We start from the raw sequence: 26,302 nt of genomic DNA on the forward strand, positions 1-26,302 counted from the left end.
TTATTTAAATGAGCGATGTGGAAGAATAACTGTCTCGATTTGCAATTGTGCTGTGTGTAAACCAGATCCTCCCAAACTGCTATCCAAAAACGTGCTCGGAAAGGATTTGAGTCTTTTTTTTAACTCCTCAGCTGGCAGGACAAAAGCTTTGCAGTTTTTGGAATCATTTTAGAGGGCATTGCAAAGGCACATGGGAACCACTCCATTTGATATGCAGATTTAGTGAAATGAAATGATTTGAGAGCCCACTTCACATCTCTAAAGTACCCATGTCGAAACATTAGTGGTTCCACCTCATTACATGGCGATTCAGAATTGGAAAAACTTGGTCTGCATTATGGGCAAGTGCACTAGAGATGTGTAGTTTTACGACTTTTTATCATTATTCTCCACTTTTTCAACAGAATTACGATGTCTTTTTTATTGGATTAGTTTTATACACTTTGTAAAGTTTTTTTTCTTAGCATCACTATTATTATTGGATTTCAACAGTAATGTGTTGACATGAATGACACTAAAATCATGCAGCTTGTGGAGCAAAATTGGCCAAATTTTGCAAGCTAAATCTGGACAAAAATCCTATGGTTTGTAAGTGTGTATATTTTTCATTTTTTCTATCATGATGATACCAACGAACCCTTTTAAAGAGATTGTTCACCCAAAAATGAAAATTACCCCATTGTTTATTCACCCTCGAGCCATCCTAGATATATATGACTTTCTTTTTTCACACGGAGTTATATAAAAAATGTCCTGGCCCCTTTGAAGCGTTATTATTGCAGTGAATGGGTGTCGAGATTTTGAAGCAAAATAAAGTGCATCCATCCATCATGAAAAGTACTCCACATGGCTCCAGGGCTTAATAAAGGTCTCTTGAAGCAAACTGATGTGTTTATGTAATAAAAATATGCATATTTACAACTTTATAAACCGTAAAGCCCAGAGGAGAGAGCAAAACAAAACACCGGTCACAAATTAGAAGTACAAAACGAGGATTTGTAAAGAAAAATGTTGGAGGATTTTGATGTAAGCCCAGAGGAGACTTGTTTTCGATTGCTGTAAACAAAACTTGGTTCTTGTGAGACTAGCATATTCTCACCGGAGCTTGCGCTACGTCTTACGTCATCCGTTGGAACGCCACTCTCTAGTGAACGGACGTACAACAGTTAGGGGAAGCTAGAGATTACAGTTTAGAAAGTTGTAAATATGCATAGTTTTATTACACAAATGCATTGCTTCTCTTTATTAGGCCTTTATTAACCCCTGGAGCCATGTGGAGTACTTTTCATGATGGATGGATGCACTTTATTTTGCTTTAAAATCTCAACACCCATTCGCTGTCATTATAAGGCTTGGAAGAACCAGGAGATTTTTTAATGTAATTCTGATTGTATTTGTCTGAAATAAGAAAGTCATACACGCCTAGGATGATATGATAGTAAGTTAATCATGGGGTGGTTTTAATTTTGGGGTGAACTGCCCCTTTAAATGCACTGGACATTTGGACAAAGAACTTAGTGAGCCGTCACAGACATCGCTCAGTGTCACCAGTGTGAAATGAATCCCTTGATGCACACCCACTCTCACACAGCCTCATACCCACAAATACAAACACACGCACTCACTCATTTAGCCCCCTTTAGTTCCCTTCTGTGACCGTCTGACACCCCGCAGGGCCCTTTCCGAGGTTTCTACGGTGACCAGTGCTCCTCTTTGTCTCAAGCGATGTGTGGCTGCTCACCCATTCATCTCGTCTTCAATAGCGCTGGCCACTCTTACGATAGCCTTCAGGACGCTCTGACCGAGCTTTAGAGGCCAGTCCATGAGATCATGCTAATAATGACATTTCTGACTCCTTCCTCTTTCCCCTCTCTTTTTTAGGAGAAAGAGCCGAATGTGGAACTACAAGGTAAGAGAGTTGTGCTGATGTTGAAATCCACATTTTCAAAAACAAAATAAAGATTCTTAATTGGCATCTGAGGTTCCGTGAAGAACCTTTCCACTGCATAAATAGCCTTTATAATGGTAAATGGTGGTTCATTAGACGATTAACATGTTCTTCACACTAGGAGACAAAAGGTTATTTGAAGGACACCCTTTTAAAACCTTAATTTTTAATAGTGAAGAAACTCTTTTACCTTAATGTCAAGATTTTTATCCAATTAAATTGTCTTTACAGAAAACTGCACTTGTTAAGCCATTGGGTCATTAAAGAAAAAGACTCAGTCTATGTTATACCTCTCATCCATACCCATTATTCATTATCCATATCCGAGATTATTTTAATGCAAAAAAGTTATTTTATCCCAAACGCAAATCATTGCTGTGGCATTTTCAGACTAAAAATTAGGCTTCTCAGTCTATTTTCTGCATGTTCAGCTGCTAAAACAACCTCTAAAACACATAACAGGCCCAGGTAAAAGCAAGAGAGGACAAATAAAACGTTTTTGATATTGCACGGCGGTTAAAAGGGGACTTGTCCTCAAGCTGTCACTGGCAGGGGCTCAACTCATGCTGGGTTATCCAGAATGTCCTCTGACAGTCGGAGAATGCTGAGAATAGAGCCTTCCTGGTAAACAGATGCAGACCTCCTCTGACCTCTCAGTTGGATGACATCTACCAGTGTCGCCATTGATAATCATATGCCCTTTATTTAAAATTTAAAACGAAACACACTGCACAGTTACGCAAATACAGCTGTGAATGCATATGTTGGTACTTCAACATATGAAATGTTGCTTAGAAGCCTTTTTATTCACATAGTCGTATAGAATATGATTCAGGCCCAAATAATAAAGAGAAATGGTATTCATTGAAGGTCTATGACAAAATATCTATTTTTAAGGTATAGTTCACCCAAAAATGAAGATTCTGTCATTAATTACTCAAACATATGTCGTTCCAAACCCATAAGACCTTCGCTAATCTTCAGAACACAAATTAAGATATTTTTGATGAAATCCAAGAGCTTTCTGACCCTGCATAGACAGCAACGCAACAACCACGTTCAAGGCCTAGAAAGGCAGTTAGGATATCGATAAAATTGTCCATGTGACATCAGTGGTTCAACCATAATTGTATGAAGCTACAAGAAAACTTTTTTTCATGCAGAGAAAACTATAATAATGACTTTATTTAACAATTTCATGAGAGTTGAACCCAGGGTTGCCAGGTTTTCACAGCAAAACCTGCCCAATTGCTACTCAAAACTATCCCAATCTTGTTTCGAGGGGGATCTGTTGTTAAAAATCGCACTACAGGTTTTTTTGTCAGAGTTCCCTGGTAAATTCACATTCCAGGTGCTAAATATGATGTTATTGGGGTTGCTTCCATACTTATCTATGGTTGCTTCAACCTGTGGACATCAAAAAACAACCTGCATTAACAGTGTTAAAGTAGCCTAATTCTGCGGCAAAACCGTGGACTTGGCAACAGTGGTTAAACCACTGATGTCACATGGACTATTTTAAGGATGTCTTTATTACCTTTCTGGGCCTTGAACGTATCAGTTGCGTTGCTGTCTACACAGGGACATAAAGCTCTCGGATTTCATCAAAGATGAACGAAGGTATTACGGGTTTGGAACGACATGAGGGTGAGTAATTAATGCCAGAATTTTCATTTTTGGGTGAACTATCCCTTTAAGTTTGCATACGTTCTCAATTCTGTTGAAAACATCCGGCTGTTAATGATTAATCACATAAGCAAATATAAACAACAGCTTGTGCCCTCAGGTTTGCAACCAAAGTACAGAACCATGTCATGTTTGACTTCGATTGCATTTACCGGTCTGTCACAACAGCAATTATGTTTCCATAGCTGAATGTTTCAATAAGGGCCTGATTCAGTGCTCCTATAGGGAATAGAAAAGTCCCTGCAGTTGTTATCGGTTAATTTGAGGTCAGAAGCATTAGGATGTAATTACGATCTTTTAAAGAACAACAATTAATGCCTGTTGCTTATTTAAACCCCTCATTATCAGCTGTTTCCTCCACTGAGACCTAAGAGTTGTATAGATGAGAAAGGGTTTGCCTATGTAGGTTTTTGATATAACATGTCATTCAAATGGGTGTTTTATATGTGTTTTTTTCCATCTAATCATCTCCATTCTTCAGACCCCCAACCCTTCCCCCGAAACCACAGAAATTGCGGAAACCAAGGCCTCGTTCCATCTATAACCATAAGCTGTTTAACGGCAATATGGAGAGTTTCATTAAGGTACCCGTTGACTTTGGTGCTAACAGCACCCCCTGGTGGGCTGGAGGGATGGCTGAAGCTCTGTCTGTTTTTCCTCACTGACTCATGCGCTCACACCCTCTATTTGCTTCTGTTAATTTCCCGTCTTTCGCCAGGTGGCGATGATGCAGATGATAAGGGTGGCAGCTGATGCCCTCCTGCCTAAATAGAGACTCAGCAGGGCCCATTAGTTCGTAAGGAACTGCCTTAATGCCTAATTTACGCAATTAAGTGGTCGATTACCACTTAGATTGAAAGTATTTTCTTTAAAAAGACATAAATAGCTGAGAAAATGAACTGAAGGGTATCACGTTCTCCACACGCCTCCCTTTACTGCATCTCAAGCCATTCCAGCAGCCGCCCTAATGCTATTCCACCCAGTCACCACGACGACACTGTCGTCTCCATGGCGATTCTGTCGTCCCTTCCTTTCTAACTGTGATTTTCTCACCTCTTTCACTCCTCTGCTCTGCTCTACGCTGCTTTGTGTCCTAGGGGAAGACGGAATGCTCGTACCCGCAATCAGGTACTGTAGAACAGGGCCAGGCATGAACTGTCTTTACCTTTCAGAAAAGGCTGTTATACATTTGCTTAGACAAATGACATGTCATTGCTGCACAAGTTCAAAGAGAAATTATAACGAGCGACCTTGTTGCTACAAGCAGCCTTGGCTGAACTTTTAATCATTTTTTTCAGACAAACATGCTTAATGCTTTGCTTTATTTTCTACTAAAACAATGAAAAAATACCTTTTTTTAGTTTTGTGTATATATTGAATATTTTTAAAGGAGAAGTTCCACACTTCCAGAACAAAAATTTACAGATACTCATCCCTTTTGTCATCCAAGATGTTCATGTCTTTCTTACTTCAGTCGATAAGAAATGATGTTTCTTGAGGAAAAAATTTCAGAAATTATCTCTATGTATTGGACTTCAATGGTGTCCCCAAGTTTGAACGTCCAAAACGCATTTTAAATGCAGCTTCAAATCCGATCCCAGCCGAGGAATAAGGGTCTTATCTAGCAAAACGATCTGTCATTTTCGAAACAAATTTTATACAATTTATATACTTTTTAACCTCAAATTCTTGTCTTGTCTAAGTCTGTGTAAACTCTGTTTTTTTCTGGTTCAGTGCGTTCAATACAGTTAGGGTATGTCGAAAAACTCCCATCATGTTTTCTTTCCCAACTTCACCAAAATCATCTTACATCACTCCCGAAGTACCAACCCAGTGTTTAGTGAACATGCAAAGATCATCAAATGCCTGTTACCCCAAAAAAAAAAGGTAAAACAGCGATGTAGGATGATTTTGACATTGAAGATGAAAACGAAATGGGAGTTTTTCAACATACCCTAACGGTACTGACCCGAATTACACAGACTACGCATGTGCATCGCAGAGACAAGACAAGACAAGCATTTGAGGTTAAAAAGTATATAAACTGTACATTTTTTTAGAAAACAACCAATCGTTTTGTTAGATAAGACCCTTCTTCCTTGGCTGGGATCGTTTAGAGCTATTTGAAGCTGCATTTAAACTGCATTTTGGAAGTTCAGACTTGAGGCACCATTCACCATCGACTGAAGAAAGAAAAACATGAACCTCTTGGATGACAAAGGGGTGAGTAAATTATCTGTACATTTTTGTTCTAGATGTGAACTCCTCCTTTAAAGCATTTAGAAAATAAAGGCGCACCAAGCAGTTTTTCCCCATTAAAAAGAATAATAAAATTTGCATGTAATGATACAAAAAGACACTAAAATGAAAATTAGGCACGAAAAACAAATAACGCATTCTATGGAGCCACTAAAAGGACATGGTTAGCTGCCTGCTAGCTGTAGCCTGTAACATTGCATACAGGTACAGTAAATAAAATTTCTAGTGCTTTCAAACGATTAGTCATGATTAATCACATTCAAAATAAAAGTTTATGTCTATATATTATATGTGTATGTACTGTGTATACTTATTTTGTATATATAAATACAAACACATACATGCATATATTTAAAAAAAAATACTTGTAATATGTATTTACAATGTAAATATAATTATACTTTCATTTACAATAAATATAAATATTTTATATATAATTGTAACATTTTTTCCTTAATATATGTATGTGTGTGTATTTATATATACATACTGCAATAAATATACACAGTACACATACATATAGTATGTAAACAAACTTTTATTTTGGATGTGATTAATTGTGATTAATTGCGATTAATCGTTTGACAGCCCTAAAAAATGCGCTTACCGCATAAACAGAATAAGAAGAGATTTGATAGGACAATGGTGAATGATTTGCAGATCCTGAGCACAACTAACAAACATGTAATCTTGTAAAATGTGTGGTAAGTACTGCCATTCAATAGTATATAGAGTATGTGTGATCGCAAATCTCGAAAGTGAAAGTAAAAAGCAAGCTTGCATTCAAAAGCGCATTCAATGCTCCGCAATTTATATACATATAATTACCCAACTATATAATTGCGAGAGACAGCTTTAAAATATATTTTTTCCTCCCATCTCGTATTTATTCCCTTTAGGGGTTCCGTAGTACATGTCATTTCCTTTCTGAACATGGTATTCGTATTCGGGCACATCCCTATAACGTATGCTCACAAGAGAAAAAACTTCAATCATAGTAATGTCCTAAATGTCCTAAAAATCTGTTTTAATTCTCCAAATTTATATTCCACAAGAAAACATGTCCAACAAGATGGAGTGCAGAGATAAAGCAAGTCTGTTTTAGCTGGTCATGTGACATCAGCATGATATCAAATATGATTTTTTACTACTTTTATTTCTTTTTGTTGACTTTTTAATGAGGGAAAAATGAGCAGGTGCACCTTTAAAAGGACAGATCACCTGAAAATAAAAATTCAGTAATCATTTACTCACCCTCATGATGCTTCAGATCTGTGTGACTTGCTTTTTTTCTGGAGAACACAAAAGAAAATCAAAAGAAAATCTTTGGCCATACAATGGGTTCAATTTTGTTTTGCTTTGACTCAAAACTATTTAAAAATATATACTTTTGTGTTCCCTGGAAAAAGAAAGTTTCACAGGTTTGGGTCAACATGAATGTGAGTAAATGAGGACAGAATTGTCATTTTTTGGTGAATTATCCCATTAAATCTCACCCACAGTTTTAAAACCAGTGCCATTTTGTAATGATTGTTGTCTTTCAGGATTCAGGTCAACCCATTCCTCTGGTGGTGGAGAGCTGTATTCGATACATTAATTTATATGGTAAGCGGTTCAAGGAAAGGTCACTAATCGATCGCAGATAAACATGCTGACTCAGGAGCTACTGGAAACCATTAGGGAGCTCTCCAAAAACAGCACATCCCCTTATCATTCGGAGAGCGCTCAACATACTCAGATAGAGCTCTCACAACCAGATAGAGACACAGATGCTAATTTGAATAAGGACTCATCTGTTGTAAGTTTTAGTGATCCCGTGATGCTTTCGAAATAGTTCCATATAAAGTCCATCTGTCAGGGTGAAGCTGAAGTCAGTGAATTTAAAGAATGACATCGGTTTGGCTGCTAAGTATGCAGCGGATTGATGATTTATTATTCTGCTAGAGACTATAAATTTTTATAGATGTCAAGGCAGAAAAATAATAATGCTATAAACTCTATTCTTTCTGCTGGCTCAGAGACTGTTAACAGGAACCTAATCTACTCTTTCTTTGAGATTACTGCTGTAAGATCACAGGGCGTTCCCTCAGGTTCCAATGAAATCTCAGAAAATTAGTGGAATTTCTTTAGCCAAACTCATATGTGCCAAAAATAAAGGACCCCTTAGAGGGAAATGTTGCATTTCCTCCTGTGCACATCTTGTTTTGAGCTGGAAATAATGCAATATCATGCCTCGACAAGTTTTCAACTCGTGTTTCTTTTTATTTTCCTTTGCCAGGGCTGCAACAACAAGGCATATTCCGAGTTCCAGGATCTCAGGTGGAAGTCAACGATATTAAAAATTCATTTGAAAGAGGTTAGGCCCCTAGAGATGAACTGTAATTATTTTCCAGTTATTTTTGTTTATGTACTTTTCAAACTGTGAATATGTTTCCTCCGCACATCAGATCAGCTGAGTAGAGGGTGTAAATAACAACGGAAAATTAAATTTGGTGGCAGGATTTCGATTTACCAAAGCTTTCCCGTGAAACAAATTGATTCTACATCAAGCTCATGTTTGCAGATACAATCATGTGCTTGGTTTTGATACTGACAAATGATGGATTAAATTATATAAGCCATTTCTAAGGCTAATAGTCAAAATCATTCCATTTGCACTGAAACATTCACTACCCAGAAGTTCTAAAGACTAAGAGCTTAATAATGATAGCAAAAATAGTATGGTTAATTCTTTAAAAAGTAATACAGAGATTGAACAGCCAGAGTAACTAGTCTGATCTGATCTGATCTTTTACTGGAATTGTCTTTGTAAGTTTCTCAGATATGGAGGACGAGTGCATATTTTAGCTAAGAGAAATGCAAGACAAACAAAACAAATGATACCGTAAGGATATCAGTCATTAGGTGTTATACAGCAGTGTTGTTGATAAATAACTACGTTTCGATGTGCAACCTTCTTATTGTTTCACAGGTAATTGAATCATCAGTGACAAAATTAAGTATCTTAAGTTGCCTGCTAGTGCCTGAAATTGTGTTCTTGTTAAGCATAGGGAACTAAGGGGGAGAAAGAAACAAATCCATGTTTTTCATTTTTTTCAGGTGAGGACCCGCTAGTTGATGATCAGAGCGATCATGATATCAACTCCGTGGCTGGTGTTCTCAAGTTGTACTTTAGAGGGCTGGAGAACCCTCTTTTCCCCAAGGAGCGCTTCCTGGATTTGATCTCCACCGTCAGTGAGTGTTTCATTCAGCTAGAGGATAGATCAAAATGTCTCTGGTGTGATTAAACCTGTTATTACTCCATAGATTGCTGTTAGTTGAGGAATGTTTCTATTGGTGCTTGGCTTTATCTTTGAAGTTTGACAAAGCAATTTGTCAGTTTCTTATATTTTGCTTTTGGAAAAAAAGTCTGGCAAGAGAATGTAAGAAGTAAAACATACAAACTGTTGTGTGATTGAAGCTAATAGTAGACTGCCTTTTATTTTATTTTATTTATTTATTTATTTATTTTATTTTAATGTTTTTTTTGCATTAAAATGCTCAAAAATGACAGTAAAGACTAATGTCTAAATTTAAACTTTCTGTTCATTAGCAAATCTTAAAATGAAGTAGTGTAGTTTTCAAAAATAAAAAAATAAAACTTAATAATAAATTAAAAAAACAAAACAAAAAAACATTAATAATAAGAAGTGTTTTTTGGAACACCAAATCTGATTATTAGAATGATTTCTGAAGGATCATGTGACACTGAAAATGGAAGTAATGGCTGATGAAAATTCAGTTTTGCCATCACAGGAATAAATAACATTTTAACGTATATTACAGTAGAAAACAGTTGTTTTAAATTGTAAAAATATTTCAAAATATTACTGTATTTTTGATTGTAAATGCAGCCTTGTTGAATTTTATTTTATTATGTTTTTTTTTTAATTATTTGTTTAGCAAGATTGCATTAAATAGCTCAAAAGTGACAGGAAAGATATGTCTAATGTTACAAATTATTTCTGTTTCAAATAAATGCCGTTCATTTTAACTTTCCGTTTATCAGCAAATCTTAAAATGAGGTATTTTAGTTTTTAAAAAAAAAAAATAAGCAGCACAACTGTTTTTAACATTAATTATAAGAAGTGGTTTTTGGAACACTAAATTTGAAATATAAGGATAATGTGACACTGAAAACGAAAGTGATGGCTGTTGAAAATTCAGTTTTGCAATAAATAAATTAACAGGAATAAATTACATTTATATATTAAAAATATAAGATCGTTTTTTTAAATTATACAAATATTTCAAAATATTACTCTTTTTTTGATCACAAAATGCAGCCTTGTTAAATTTTATTTTATATTATTTTATATTATTTTATTTATTTATGTATTTAAAAAAAGGTTTTTTTTAGCAAGATTGCATTAAATTACTCAGAAGTGACAGTAAAGACATGTCTAATGTTACAAAATATTTCTGTTTCAAATAAATGCTGTTCATCTGAACGTTCTATTTATCAGCGAATCTTAAAATGAAGTATTACAGTTTTTACAAAAACTCAACATTAATAATAAGAAGTGTTTTTTGAACACCAGATCTGGATATTATAATGCTGAAAATTCAGTTTTGCCATCACAGGAATAAATAACATTTTAAAATATATTCAAATAGAAAACTCTATCTCAAAATATTACTGTACTTTTGGTCAAATAAATGCAGCCCTGGTAAGTCTTATGAATATGAATCAGTCTTACCAACAGTTGTGTACATTATAAATGTGGAGCTGCTGATTGATTTGTATGAATGTTTGATTGTCGATTTCTTGTTTCAGAGCTTGAATCATCTGCGGAAAGAGCCCACCACATTCAGCAGATCATCGTCACCCTTCCTCGTACCATCATCATCGTCATGAGATACCTGTTTGCTTTTCTAAATCAGTAAGTTTTTTATATTTCACCAGCTGGTTGACCTGCAGTCACACACGCGTACATGCTCAAAAGTGGGAGGCTAATTTGTAATTTTACCACTGTGGCTTCACAGCATCTCTTGTCTTTAGACTGTAAATCTCCTAGTAAATCACTATTTATATGAATAGCAGCAGTCACAGGCAAAGACATTCATTATATTTACAAAGAGCTATTCAGCAGCCCCCACTACTCTTGTCTAATTTATGACCATGTCTGTCAAGGAGTGCTTTAGAGGATATTTACGCCAGAAGAAACCCATCAGTCTGTACTGTACTATACCTGTCCGCTTCTCCTGGCTTTTTATTGCAGCTTCCTGTTCTTACCCTCCCCCATACCGAACAAAGAATTTGATTCCGCATCACACCCTCTGACTTCTTTCTCCCTTTCATTTGCTCTCACGCTCGCAGCTCTGACTCATTCGAACTTCACTCCTGCAGTCAAGAGAGTCCCAGTGAGAGATCAGCTGAAAGATAGTACACTGTACATGAAGATGAATTCTCTGGGACAAAGTTATGAATTAAGATATTGAAATAGACAGCAGGAGTAAGAGAGGAAGTTTTTGAAAGTTTGCAATTTCTGCAGCACTACGTCACCTTGAAGAACTTTTTCACTAACTCTGTCTCTTCATCCTTCTAGTCTGTCCCAGTACAGCGATGAGAACATGATGGACCCGTATAACCTTGCCATCTGTTTTGGACCCACTCTGATGCCCATCCCGGAGGGTCAGGACCCCGTGGCCTGCCAGGCTCATGTTAATGAGGTCATCAAGACCATCATCATCCACCATGAGGTTATCTTCCCTAGCCCGCGTGAGCTGGACGGTCCTGTCTATGAGAAATGCATGACTGGAGGAGAGGAGTACTGGTGAGCTCTAGACTTTAGCTGGATTTTGTTATTACTAAGGAATGTCATAATTCCTCAATTTAAGCCAGCTGTGGCTTAAACTGAGCTCAGTACTATAAATGGGACGTTTAGCACTCAGGTCATATAAAGTGGAGCACCTTAGGCAGACTTTTGTAATCTATTGCTAAAAGTAATATTTCTAGCTTTAAATCTGATTGGCTATTCTGTTCTGTTGTTCTAAAATATTACCATATTTAGAAACCATATTTGTGACCCTGAAACACAAAACCAAAAATAAGTAGCATGGGTGTATTTGTAGCCATATGCAACAATACATGGGTCAAAATGATCGATTTTTCTTTTATGCCAAAAATCATTAGCGTATTAAGTAAAGATCATGTTTCAGTGAAATATTTTGTGAATTTCCTACCGTAAATATATCAAAACTTAATTTTTAATTAGTAATATGCATTGCTAAGAACTTCATTTGGACAACTTTAAAGGCGATTTCTCAATATTTAGATTTTTTTGCACCCTCAGATTCCAGATATTCAAATAGTTGTATGTCGGGCCAAATATCGTCTTATCCTAACAAACCATACATCAATGGAAAGCTTATTTATTTAGCTTTCAGATGATGTATAAATCTCAATTTCGAAAAAATTACCCTAATGATTGATTTTGTGGTCCAGGGTCACTTTTTTACATGTATTCCAAACTACTTGGTGGAAATGGTTTGGTTTTATTATTATTAATAATAAATGTAAATACAGTATCAGTGAAAAGTTTGGGGTCAGTAAGATTTTTTAATATTTTTGAAATCATATTGTGATGAATTAGATAAATCTGATTAATTAAATTATGCTCACCAAAGCTGCATTTATTTGATCAAAAACACAGTAAAACAGTGATATTTTAAAATATTACTATTTAAAATAGCTGCTTTCTGTTTTCATATTTATTCCTGTTATGGCAAACCTGAATTTTAAGGATGTCACATGATCTCTCAGAAATTATTCTAATATGCTAATTTGGTGCTCAAGAAACATGTATGATTATTTTTATTAGTATTATTATTATCAGTGTTGATATTGGTAAAAACTATGATACTTTTTTTCGGTATATTCGATTATGTATTATCTGAAAACAAGTCATACTTTTGTTTGTATGTACAATTTTGATTTTGATTTCTAAAAAAAAAAATTATTATTGAGATAAATTGTATTTAGTTTTTTAAGAAGGTTTATGTATTTTTATAAAACCAACAAAAATACTAATTTTCTAAGCAGAATAAAAAAATGCTTCATACACACCAGGTAGTGTTATTTGGCGGATGTTATGAATGACATCTAGCTTAGCCAATCAGAGTGGTGTCCTTTCAGCAGTGTACGTCTTTATTGGCTGGTAAGCTATGAGGAGATAAGAAAGATGATCTCATACTGAAACTCATAAACTTTTATGTGAGGTTCCATGTTTTAAAACTGTCATTCTGTACTTTTTTCTTCACTCCCTTCCTAAAATATTTAATATTTAAAACGGCTGCTTTCTGTTTTCATCTTTATTCCTGTTATGGCAAGCCTGCAATTTTCAGGATGTCACACGATCCTTCAGAAATCAAGCTAATAGGCTGATTTGGTGCTCAGGAAACATTTATTAGTATTATTATTATTATCAATGTTGAAAAAAGTTTTTCTGATTAATATTAGTGAAAAACTATATTTTTTCAGTACTTTTATTATGAATAGAATTAATGCATCCTTGCTAAATGAAAGTATAAATTCCTATTAAAAAAAACCTTACTGACTTCAAACTTTTGAACAGTAGTGTATTTATCTAACATGCTTTTTAAAAGCAATAAGCCTCATAATGCTGTTTGTTACCACGTTTTTACTCTTACGTCAAGTCTAACGACTCTTAACCATGGTGAAATCAGTGTAAAACACTGCCTTTTGTGGCATATTGTTTTAAAATCCCCATGAAATAAAAATGTGACTTTTAGTCCACAATGCTTGTCATTTCATGAGTCTCTAATGTTGATGCAAGCAGGATTGATTACTGTTTGCGTGACATTGCAGAACTGTAATTGTCATGCTGTTTCAATGCTGCCTTTATCATGTGTACAGTTATTGTGTTTGCTGTGCTTTTAAACATCTCTCTCTCTTTGTGTTTGTGTATGTGTGTGTATTCACACAGTGACAGCCCTCACAGTGAACCAGGCACCATTGATGAAGCGGACAACTGCACCGAACCACACACAAGCGATGATGGTACAGGCTTTTATGCATTCATTCAGTGTTTCATACACACTCATACAGCAAAATGCTGTATTGTTTTGTAAAGTAGAACACAGATTACCAGAAGCAAAAATCAGCGTTTGAGGTTTTTCGTTTACGTAACCAATAGAAGTACAGTCACATGTGGTTATGGTAGCCTTTAGGTTTGAAACAAATGAAAATGACCAGATATTGCTTCTTAAAAAGAGGAAAAATAGTTTTGCCTTGTGTATATTGAAGATGATGTGTTGATTAGCATTGCTGTGTTGTGCTCTGGCTGACCTTTTGGCTTGTGTGTGTGAGTGCGTATGTGTTTGTGTGCACATAGATGTCAACCACATAATTGACATCAGATGTCAAAACTGGCATTGAAACATCTGGGTCATATTCAGTTTGATCTAAAGAGTTTCCACAAAAACAATATTATTCATACAACCACAGTCAAAATGAGGCTTTGAGTGTGCTGCAACAAAATAAAAATAGTTTCTTTAATTTTTTTGCATAGATTAAAAAAAAAATCCCAGTGGGGTAAGAAAATACATTTAATATGTCGTATATTATCTGAAAACAAGTCGTATTTTTATTTGTGTGTACAGTTTTACTTTTAAATCTGTCTTTTTTGAGGTAAATTATATTTAATTTTTTTAAGAAGGATTATATATATGTTAAATTCTGATTAAAAAGAAATAAAGAATAAAGAAATGCTTTATACACACCAGGTTGTATTGTTCAGTGGATGTTATGATTGACATCTAGCTCAGCCAATCAGAGTGGTGTCCTTTCAGCAGTGTGCGTCCTTATTGGCTGTTAAGCTATGAGGAGATAAGAAAGATGATCTCAAATTGAAACCTGGCAGCACAGATTCACAAACACTTACGTGAGGTTCCAGGTCTTGAAAATGTCATTCTCTCTGCTTTTTTTCCCTTCACTCCCTTCCTCTCTCCCCCTTCACCCTCTTCATTTCTCACATTAAAATGATAGCATTGTCTAGCGATGTTTCCGGTGCTATATTAAATGAAGACACAGACGGAAATATCTCTTTCGGCCCAGTTTCGGCAATCTTTGCGCTTCATCTCTGTCTTCCAGCCCTTGGTTTTCTCTGCTTAATTGCCTCCTCCTTTGCCTTTTATCACTTTGTTTTCTTTCTCTCCCTCTCTCTTGCACGCTCTTTGTTCAGGGTGAGTAAACAGGTCTCACGGGGCTTCCTGCGCCCGCTCCCTTCATTTACTGATTGATGGAGCTGCACTCGCTCACTAACCCCAAACACCAGCCACGTCGCTGATACCATCTCTCGCATACAGCTTGCTGCTCATTCAATTTTTCGGTTTCGCTAAAACAGTTCTGCTCTCAACTAATGGGTTAAGAGTGGGTCTTTTTAACACTAAATTAGAGTATAGTTTGCTTTTCTATTTAAAGGTGCACTCGTTTATTTCAATTTGAAGTTTCACACAACATGAAAGCTGCAGTATTTTTTAACCAATTTTTAAAATGGTAAACATTCAGACCTACTGTATTTTTCAGCTTGAATGTAGGGCTGTCATTAACGATTATATTGATAATCAAGTAATTGGCCGATTATTCTGATGATTAATAATTAATTGTTTTGGAGTAATGAAGACCTAAGCAAACAATAGCCTTTAAAATTACTTAAAATACATATATAATAGCAATGAGGCAATAATAATTAGTTCAAATAAAGTATCAAAATCATATGGTTTTATTGAACAAAACTGTTAAGATACATAGTGTATTATAAACAATAGAGCTAACATACATTACGAGTTATAACAACTGACTGCAGAGGGCACCATCAACGGCCTGACGATTGTTTTTACACTTTACTGCGCAATCTAATCCTCCTATCGACTAAACAACATTTAATTAAAATGTCCACTTAATCTTTAATTTATGATAAAGACATTTATTTATGATAGATATGCTACAGCCACTATAATTTCTTGAACATGTGGACATTGGGTTAGATGCATACCTACACAGGTGTAGGTTTATAAATTAATTACCTTACAAATATGATGAAATGGTGCACTTTGCGTTCCCAGATGAATGTTATAATAAACCCAAATTCACAGCAATATGCTGAGATGGAGTTTGAGACGCTCCACACATATAAATGATAACAGTTTGTGTGGAGCAGCATTTACTATAAAAAGAGGCACATGTAAATAATTAAAGCGTGTGTATTGAACCTGCATCACATATATTTATTTTAATTAAATCATAGTGTTTGTGATTTCACAATAGCATTATGATTTATTATGATTTTTAAATGGGTTTAATATATAATGCAGCCTTGGAAAAACTGTCAAATAATGCATTTCATGGATTCTCATCTATGGAATGCGCCATTTTTGGTATTTTGCCAGTTACTTGACATGGGCAAAATACAATCAAGGATTTTTTTTTAAACCGAGGACTAATTGAATCAAGGAATCATGATAGTCGTACTTGCATGTTCAGTGCTTCTAGTGTTAGCTACTTCTAGTCATTTTAGCTGTATAAATAAGCCTGTGATTAGGGGTTCAAGCACGTAGGACTGAAATCCTGTTGTAATTGTTCGAATGGCCAAGGATCGGTAATCTCCATGTAAAACTGATTGGGCAGACCAAACCGTAAGTTGTAGAGACTTGAAATGTGGAGGGATGGTAGTACTCACACTGCAAACAACGTCACCAAGGCTCGCCCCAATCAGCCTGAAGTCGGCACTACAGTGATCAAAAGTATGAAATCGCTCATAACTCCTAAACAGAACGCTGTAGAGTATTTTTGTCTGTCGAGTATTTTGCGTTTTTTGAAAAAACTTTTTTTGCGAACCAGTCTTAGGTTTTTCACCGATCAGAACCAAACCAGTGCAGAAACATTTTCTGGAGAGTGAATATCAATAATCAAAAAATTTAAATTTAGACCCTCGGTCGCAAAGGGACAGTGAAACCTTTAAAAGGGGCAGGGCTGCTTTTGCTAAAATGGCTTAAACTCATAATGCAAAATGTAAGAGCTGAATCTGAGGTCACATGAAAAAAGTCATGGAGCACTATAAGAGGAAAAAAACATAAAAATAGCCATAACTACGCACCCGTTTGTCCTGTCGGCATGAAAATCGATGGTTATGAGGACATTTGTGTATCTCAAAAAACATGGCCACCGTAGGCCAATGAACTTTGAGCACCTATTAGACAAACTTAGTGGAGGTAGATCTAAACAAAGCTCAGAGGGCCTGATTGACTCACGACCCTAAAGGTCTGTGGGAAATTTAAAAAGAAATTGGCCACTGGTGGGTGATACTGTATTTTTCAAGGGCGTAAACGATTGTAATATGATGTGATTCATATCGTACGATAGACCTCCTCATTCCAAACAACTTTGGCTCTAGAACCACTGCTGTCAATCCAATTGAGAAAATGTAAAAAAAAAACATACTTTTGCGAACTAGTCCTAGGTTTTTCATTTAATCTGGAAAAAGAGCTGCTGGCAATAAAACATTCATAAACGTTAAAAAATAAACATAATATTTCTATGGAAAATTACCTGAATTTGTCAAAAATGCTTTTTTTAAATTAATGATTTAGGTCATAACAGGCTTGATAATTAATACGTCATGTCTTTTTTCATATGTGCTTAAGTGCTTGAACCCCAGTAATCGCTGCTTGAAGCAATGTTGCTACCTGATATTGCAGACTGGTTTTTGTTCTAATATTATTTACATTTTTTATCCTAATTTTGGTGAGCCATAACATAAAACATTCAAAGTAATCATGTTTTTAGAGGTAGCTCTTCTTATAAACCGCTTTAAACAGTATGTTACTGGTTAAATCGCACTCTGTGTATGCTGTTGTATATGTTTGTGATCCGCACTGACATTCTGTTTTGATGTGTCTGATTCTCTGATCTGGAATCAGCCTTCCCTCAGGAGCTCATCAGCCACATCCAGCCTTATGCATGACTTCAGAACTGTTTGAAGTCACATGCTTTAGCTCCAAAACAGCGCTATCGCAACTTTCCCTATTACCCTCGGCACATGCTGAGAAATCGCAATCAGATTCTGAGCCTTCAATCCAGCCAGTCAGGTGCAGTCACAATGGAAACAATCAGACGATATACAGAATTGCAAAGGCTGATTTTCTCTCTCTCTCTATTTCCATTCTTCCCCTTTCCTTCCACTTCTGTGCCATGCCTGTGTTTAATTTCACCCCTGGGTGGAGACCCTAATGAAACTGATTGGTTTCTTCTAGTCGACTTGGAGATTTCCTGCCAAGCGTTGATTTGCTCTGTATATCTCCTTAACCCTGAATGACCCCACTGTCTGTTTGCCCCTGGCAGTGTCTGGGGGGGTGGAGCGTGAACTGATTTGTGGTCATAAGATGGCAGTGGTCACGTTAAATGGAAGTTGGGTGGCAGATTTGATAGGATTTAGATGAAGTCCACTTTGCATTTTTAGCAGCCCATTTGTATTAGAAATGTGCCTGTTTTTTGTGCTTCTGATGGGGTAAACGATAAGATCATATCCTAATGTCTAAGACCTTAATGTGACAAATGTGAGTCTGTATGATATTAAATACAGGATCTATTTGACATCTAAATGCACAAACAGGCTTTTGCCGTGCATGAGCCTGTTTTTCTAAGCTATGTTGTTGTTTTTTGTTGTTTTGTTCTGATCACATCTGTCATTCTGCCCTAAAAATAAATGAACCATGTAAGTACACTTGATCACACTGAATGCAGTGTTTCTTTCATACAGAAGCAAGCTGAAATATTGCATTGCAGTGATCCTTTTTTGTTGTTGTTCAATGACTAAAAGTTGTTTTGTTTTTTGTTGTTGTTGTTTAGTTTGGTTTGCTTTTGTTGTTTCGTGTTTGTTTTGTTTTGTTTTGTTTGTCTTGCATTTGTTTTGTTTGGCTTCCTTTTTGGTTTGTTTGTTGTCCTTAGTTTAAGTTGTTTTGGTTTTTGTTGTTTAGATTTATTTAGTTGTGCTTTGTTTTTGTTTGGCTTGCTTTTGTTTGCCTTGTGTTTGTTTTGTTTGGCTTGCTTTTTTTGTTTTTGTTTTTTCCAAAGACTTTTTGACTTTTGTTGTTTTCTTTTATTTTTGTTTGGCTTGCATTTGTTTTGTTTGGCTTCCTTTTTGTTTAGTTTTTTTTTTTTTTTGCTGTTTTTTGTTGTTTTCCTTGCTTCAAAGACTAAGTTGTTTTGTTTGGCTTGCATTTGTTTTGTTTTGTTTTGTTTTGTTTGCCTTTCTTTTTGTTTTGTTTTTGCTGTTTTTTTGTTTTCCTTGCTTTAAAGACCAAGATATTCTTTTTTTGTTTTGTTTGCTTTTGTTTGGTTTTTGTTTGGCTTGGCTTTGTTTGCCTTGTGTTTCTTTTGTTTGGCATGCTTTTTGTTTTGTTTTTTTTGTGCTTTGTTCAAAGACTAAGTTTTGTTTTGTTTTGTTATTTGTTGTTTTGTTTTATTTTGCTTTGCTTTGTTTTTGTTTTGTTTTCGTCTGCTTTGTGTTTGTTTTGTTTTGCTTGCTTTTTGTTTTGTGAATTCTGACTCATCTGAACTCATCTATGGACTTTTCCATAGCTTTTTTATGTAGTAAAATTACATTTTGCATTGTTGTTTTGTTTTTGCTTTGCTCCGCTTTATTGTGTTCAGAGAATTACGACAATCTATGGACTTTGCAATAGTTTTTGTGTTTAAAATCTATTGGTTTCTACGTCTGCAGTCCAATCACCCACTGTGAAATATCATTGTCCCAAAATCTTACATTACGTAACTGTATATTAAAAATCTAATATGTTCAGTGTCATGCAGCAGTTTTGCGTTTAGTCTGGACAGACAAATTGCTTGGAAACTTGTCATATCGCGCCTGGCCAAGACACGGTGTGAGTGTGTGTGTTTTTGCTGAGAACCAGCTGGGATCATGACAGATTTTGAGTCTGTTGCAGTGCTTTGAAGCTCTCTGAAAATTTGTTGACATAATTCTCTGTGCAAACATGTTAATGAGTGCTACTTTCCCTGTTCCTCTCTCTTTCATACACACACAGAGGTGGAGCAGATTGAAGCCATTGCAAAGTTTGATTACATGGGTCGGACTCCTCGAGAGCTGTCCTTCAAAAAAAGGCGCATCCCTTTTGCTGTATCATCGTGCATCTGAGGACTGGTGGGAGGGCCGACACAATGGGGTTGACGGCCTCATACCTCACCAGTATATAGTAGTACAAGACTTGTAAGTATCTTAATTTACTATTTACTATTTAATTTTTTTTAATAGTCCTGGCACTTGTTACAGGACAGTTCAATACATGTTTTCTTGTGAAAATGTTGCCCTCTGGGTAATATATGACTAATCAAACAGGCCATCTGGCCTGAGTTCATACCTTAATAGCTCAAGTGAGAATCAAATAGTTCCCTCCATTAACACTTTAGACTTTAATTAAAATTTAACAGCGCTGAGTGGCAGTTAAAGAATGCCCTTATGTCTTTGGCAGGGAACCTTTCTTACACTATACGAGTCTAATTGTGTTTCTGAAGCACCAGGCATTAGTGGTGCCTTAATGTGCTAGACATGCATATATGTCAAAGCTTGTTGGGTGCAATGGGACATGACGTACTTCACTGAGGTTAAAGAGAGTTGAAAGTAAGCTGATCAAGTATTCAGGGGTTTTCTGCTTCTCAGTTACTGCTTTGTAAGGTCTTGTGATGACATGAAAGTGAAAAAAAGTTAATTGCAGCGTCCTTGAGTTGATCATATTTATATCATCAGCTGATATTAACTGTCCTACCGCTGTTTCAGTAATTACTAAAATGATGGCATACTCATTATGTCTTTGTATGGTCTAACCGGTGTCAGTTTGATGAATGAGATTATTAAAAGGGTTGGACTAAGCCCCATTCCTAATATTGCAAAATTTGACAGCAGCAAATAAGGAAAATTGAGGTTGCTAAAATGAAAAGAGAATGAGACTACCAGTTGCCGAATTAGACTACATAAGAGGTGGGTGGAATGACCAAAATCTTGTTTTACAATAGTTATTTGTGCTGTAAATTCAACCCCAACATGCTATATATACAGTAGTCAACATTTGAAGTGGATCAAAACCTTTCATCAAAGTTGTCCTAAAACCAAAACAACCTTTTTTGTCTTAGGACAACTTTGATGAACTTTTTTGATCCAGTTCAAATGTTGACTACTGTATGACATCCCTGTTGAAAAATCCAGCATATGCTGGTTAGGTATGTTTTGAAGCATGGCTGCTGGTTAGAGCTGGTTTAAGCTGGTTCTTAGCTGGTCTTATGCTGGTCCTAAGCAAGAAGCTCCTGTTCAGGACCAGCTTAAGACCAGCACATGACCAGCTGAAACCAGCTCATGAGCACCCATGCTTCAAAACATACCTAACCAGCATATGCTGGATTTTTCAACAGGGATAAGCATAAACATCTAATGAAGGGCAAAACCAGAAGAATAGAAGCTGTTAGAGAGGATCAGCTTCCTCTTAATGGCAATGGTTTTGAAATTAAAGGTCTAACAAGTATGTGCTTCAGTCCATTTAGTGTGTTTAAAAGCCACTCAGAAAAATGAATTGCTTAAAGATTGCATAATGAAACATTTGGGCTTTAGACTTTTTCTGAGACTTTTTTTTCCCCATGAATGTGACGTTCAACAACAGCTTCAGATTACCAAACACCTTCTGCTGTCGTCTCCCAAGAGAACTGTAAAAGCAGCTCGAGAACATGCTGTGAAACTGTGATCAGTGGATGTTTGCTTGCTTAGGGCTCTGGGAATGAGACATGAAGTGAGAGTGATGCAGGGGCCGCTGGGACTGAAAAATAAGAAACCAGAGGCTTCTTTCATTGCCAGCTTTATGTAGTACATGGGTTTTTTTGGTGTGTGTGATAGTTTAGCTGGTGCACATTGTGATATGGACAACTGTTCAAAAGTTTGTGGTCAGATTTTCTAAAAAAAAAAAAAAAAAAAAAAAAAAAAAGAAAAATACTTAAACTAATACTTAGAAACTAACACTTACTTTTTTTTTTTTTTTTCAAGGATACATTAAATTGACCAAAAGTGACAGATGAAGTACATTATTACAAAAAATTCTGTTAGCATGATTAACAAAAATATTAAACGGCACAACTTTTTTCAACCTTGGTAATAAGAAAATTGTTCTTGAGCACCAAATCAACATTAAAATGTGACACTAAAATCTTTGGAAGCCCGTTTTCACCACTGAAGTAAAACAAGGAAATTGGAATGGAACTTTTATCTCGCACTTCTGCCTTTTTTTTTTTTCTCAGAATTGCATGATATAAACTTGTAGTTTTGACTTTTTTTCTGAGAATTGCGTGATATAAACTCACAGTTTTTAATTTTTTTTTTTTTACAGAATTGCATGTTATAAACTCTCAGTTCTGACTTTTTTTCTCAGAAATGCATAATATAAACTTGCAGTTTTTATTTTTTTACAGAATTGCGTGATATAGACTCAGTTTTTTGGGTTTTTTTTTTCTACCGAATTGCGTGATATAAACTCGCATTTCTGACTTTCTCTCAAAATTGTGTGATATAAACTCGCAGTTTTAATTTTTTTCATAGAACTGCGTGATATAAACTCACAGTTCTGTCTATTTTTCTCAGGATTGCCTGATATAAACTCACAGTTCTCAGAATTGCATGATATTTTTCTCAGATTGCAGTTCTGAATTTTTTTATTTATTTTTTATACTTTATAACTTGAACTCGCAATTTTGAGAAAAAAAAGTCAGAATTGTGAGTTTATATCTTGCAATTCTGATTTTATAACTAATCAAATTGCACCACTTGGAATTCTTCACAGACCATCAGTGATCTGCAGAGTAACCGGAAGGATTTTTGTCTCTATCTCTTTAGGGATGACGCCTTCTCTGATAGTCTGAGTCAGAAGGCTGACAGCGAGGCCAGCAGTGGACCTTTACTGGATGATAAAGCCTCATCCAAAAACGATCTGCAGTCCCCGAGTGAACCTTCGCCTGATTACAACTTCAGCGGGGTCATGGGACGGTCAGTGGCTGATTATGCAGAGTTCTGCTTGTATTTATTCCACATATTTTCATCCTTAGGAAAAAATAATGATTTGAATTAAAGTCTTGTCCTGTTTCTCCTTTGAGCTTGAGCTTGTTTGGCTCGTTTATGACACAAACAGTTATTACCATTTTTAGACAGTGTTTCCAGTCTGCTTTGAGTTAAAAACAGTGTTAACAGTCTATATTTAAACTCTATATCTCATTGTGTATTCATGCAGGGTTAGGTTGCGTTCGGATGGGTCTGCCATTCCTCGGCGCCGCAGTGGCACCGACTCTCACAGTCCACCCCGAGACACACCGCCACGGGCCGCCGCCTGCCCCAGCAGCCCCCACAAGGTGGCTGTTAGTAGGGGCCACATAGAGAGTCCTGAAAAGAGACGTTTGGGAACCTTTGGCAGTGCAGGCAGCATTAACTACCCTGAGAGAAAAGTCTATCCTGAGGGTCATCCGCTCAGGCCTGTGCCAGGAGCAACAAGACACAGCAGCCTGGGAGACCACAAGTCCTTGGAGGCTGAGGCTTTAGCAGAGGTGGGTGTGTGCGGATTTAGATTCTAGCTAAATTTCACAGTGTTGTGTGTGCGTGTATATGTACGCTGGAGGTCAAAATGTTGAAATAATTAAGATTAATTAAATGTTTTGGAAAGAAGGCTCTTACAGTTGAGGTCAAAAGTTTACATCTTCATTTCAGAATCATTAGAAATATTAATTATTTTACCAAAATAAGAGGGATCATGCAAAATACATGTTATTGTTTATTTAGTACTGACCTGAATAAGATATTTCACATAAAAGACGTTTACAAGAGAAAATAATAGTTAAATTTATAAAAATGACCTGGTTCAAAAGTTTACATCCCCTTGATTCTTAAAACTGTTGTTACCTGAATGATCCACAGCGGTGTTTTTTTATATTTAGTCATAGTTGTTCATTAATGTCCTGAACAGTTAAACTGCCTGCTTCAGAAAAATCCTTCAGGTCCCACAAATTGTTTGGTTTTCCAGCATTTTTGTGTATTTGAACTATTTCCAACAATGACTGTATGATTTTGAGATCCATCTTCTCACATTGAGAACAACTGAGGGACTCATAGGCAACTATTACAGAAGGTTCAAACACTCACTGATGCTCCAGAAGGAGAAAACATGCATTAAGAGCCGGGGGGTGAAAACTTTTGAACAGAATGGGGATGTCTACATTTTTTTTTTTTTTTTTTTTTGCCTAAATATCATATGTTTTCATTTAGTACTGCCCTTCAGAGGCTACAAAAGGTAGTTACATGTTTCCCAGAAGACAAAATAAGTTAAATTTAATCTGATCTTCAAATTCTAAACGTTTTCACCCCCCAGCTCTTAATGCATCGTGTTTCATTCTGGCACATCAGTGAGTGTTTGAACCTTCTGTAGTAGTTGCATATGAGGTAGTTGCATCATTATTTCAGTCTTTAGTGTCACATGATCCTTCAGAAATCATTCTAATACGTCAATTTGCTGCTTAAGAAACATTTCCTTCAGGTCTCACAAATTGTTCAGTTTTCCAGCATTTTTGTGTATTTGAACTCTTTCCAACAATGACTGTATGATTTTGAGATCCATCTTCTCACACTGAGGACAACTGAGGGACTCATATGCAATTATTACAGAAGGTTCAAACACTCACTGATGCTCCAGAAGGAAAAACCATGCATTAAGAACCGGGGGGTGAAAACTTTTGAACAGAATGGAGATGTCTACATTTTTCTTATTTGGCCTAAATATAATATTTTCTTCATTTTGTACTGCCCTTCAGAGACTACAGAAGGTAGTTACATGTTTCCCAGAAAACAAAATAAGTTAAATTTAATCTGATCTTCAATTCAAAAAGTTTTTACCCCCCGGCTCTTAATGCATAGTGTTTTGTTCTTTTAAATTATTGAAAACACTGAAAACTAAATCAGGAGAAAACAGTGCTTTCAATTGCTTATAGAAGTAATAGCACCTCTCCTCAACTGCACTACTTGAGGTATCATCAGTCAAGGCCTACACTGCGAAATTTTTGGACAGAAAAATAATAAGCAAGTGCCACTAATTATTCTAAAAGGTCATAAAATATATTTTGATTAATTATTACAATCTAATTAAATCACTGTGATTTAAATATATGAATATTTTAAACAAATTTCGCTATTGGTGAGATCAAACGTTGAAATATTCTTGGTAAGTGTACCATAAATCTTCTTATATTTTGTACCCTTATGAATCAAAGCTCAGAAGGATTCAAAATGTCTTTTAAGTTGTAATCACGAAAGCTTTTTGGTCGTTCTCTCGAGCCTTTCAATTAGCCTAGAATTCTGTGAGGCTGAAGAAGCTGGCAATATTTAGTCCGGCAGAAACAAAGAGCTGGCACTAAAGCAGATATCAGCATGAACGGGATAGGCTGGCACTGATCCATGCGTTTCATTTGCGCACGGTTAAATAATGAAGTCTGTGACACGCGGAACAGTTAATGATCTTTTGTAATGGCTCCTTTGTGTCTACACTCACCTAATGAAAAGAAAATGGCTTATGTGAATACAGACATCAAAATGAAGGTATGATTGATATTGTTGGACAGAAATGTGTTGTTTTGTATATTGGTGATGCATTATAAGCGCAGACTGTATGATCTGATTAACATTGCTGCTTGATGTGCAGTTTGGGAAATGTATGTAAATGTGTTCAGGGGGGTGTGTGGGGTTACTGATGACATCTGCTCAGTAATAAGACCTTGCAAGGTACATTTTCTGTGTGTATGTGTGAGCGTGTGTCTTCATGAGCCTTTTATCTTCCGAACATTAAATTTTTATGGCATGCTCAGCTGCAAGACAGAGGACAGTCTTGAAAGAGAACGGGAAAGCAGGGAGTTTATAGTCTATCAGGACGGCAGCGACACTGTGTGTATATCAAACATAATCTGCCTCTGTGATATACTAGACTGTTCCGGAAGAAAGTAAGATGAATTTCCAGGAAAGATGAGCGATTTCTAAGGCCGTATTGCTCCGTAAATACTTTCTGTGCAGAAACCCACAAATTGAAGCTATCGATCATTTCTCACGTCATCATTATTAGTGGTGCTAGAGGATTTAAGCACATCCCTAATGCTTGACTTTGCTGTATTAGAAATACTGAAATTATTACACATGAGTCCAGTTAATGAAGTACAGAGGGCTATTTTTAATACTAAAAAAAAGCCATTTTCATGATATATATAAATCTTTGTTCAGATTATTATCATCAAAATGTTAGATTAAAAGTTTTTTTTTCCAGTTTTAT

At 36.0% G+C, this 26,302-nt stretch overlaps 1 protein-coding gene across 1 annotated transcript in view; it reads left to right on the forward strand.

Annotated features, from left to right (window-relative positions):
- The window catches only part of srgap3 (SLIT-ROBO Rho GTPase activating protein 3), a 108,658-nt gene that overhangs the window by 77,117 nt on the left and 5,239 nt on the right, over positions 1 to 26,302 (forward strand). Inside the window, 12 exon segments of the mRNA XM_051112515.1 lie at positions 1,882 to 1,909; positions 4,116 to 4,218; positions 7,438 to 7,498; positions 8,172 to 8,249; positions 8,993 to 9,127; positions 10,710 to 10,815; positions 11,482 to 11,709; positions 13,882 to 13,955; positions 20,000 to 20,067; positions 20,069 to 20,181; positions 22,843 to 22,992; positions 23,234 to 23,543. Coding sequence (XP_050968472.1) covers positions 1,882 to 1,909; positions 4,116 to 4,218; positions 7,438 to 7,498; positions 8,172 to 8,249; positions 8,993 to 9,127; positions 10,710 to 10,815; positions 11,482 to 11,709; positions 13,882 to 13,955; positions 20,000 to 20,067; positions 20,069 to 20,181; positions 22,843 to 22,992; positions 23,234 to 23,543 — 1,454 coding nt within the window.

The sequence above is a fragment of the Labeo rohita genome, chromosome 6, assembly GCF_022985175.1.
Source record: "Labeo rohita strain BAU-BD-2019 chromosome 6, IGBB_LRoh.1.0, whole genome shotgun sequence".
NCBI lineage: Eukaryota > Metazoa > Chordata > Actinopteri > Cypriniformes > Cyprinidae > Labeo > Labeo rohita.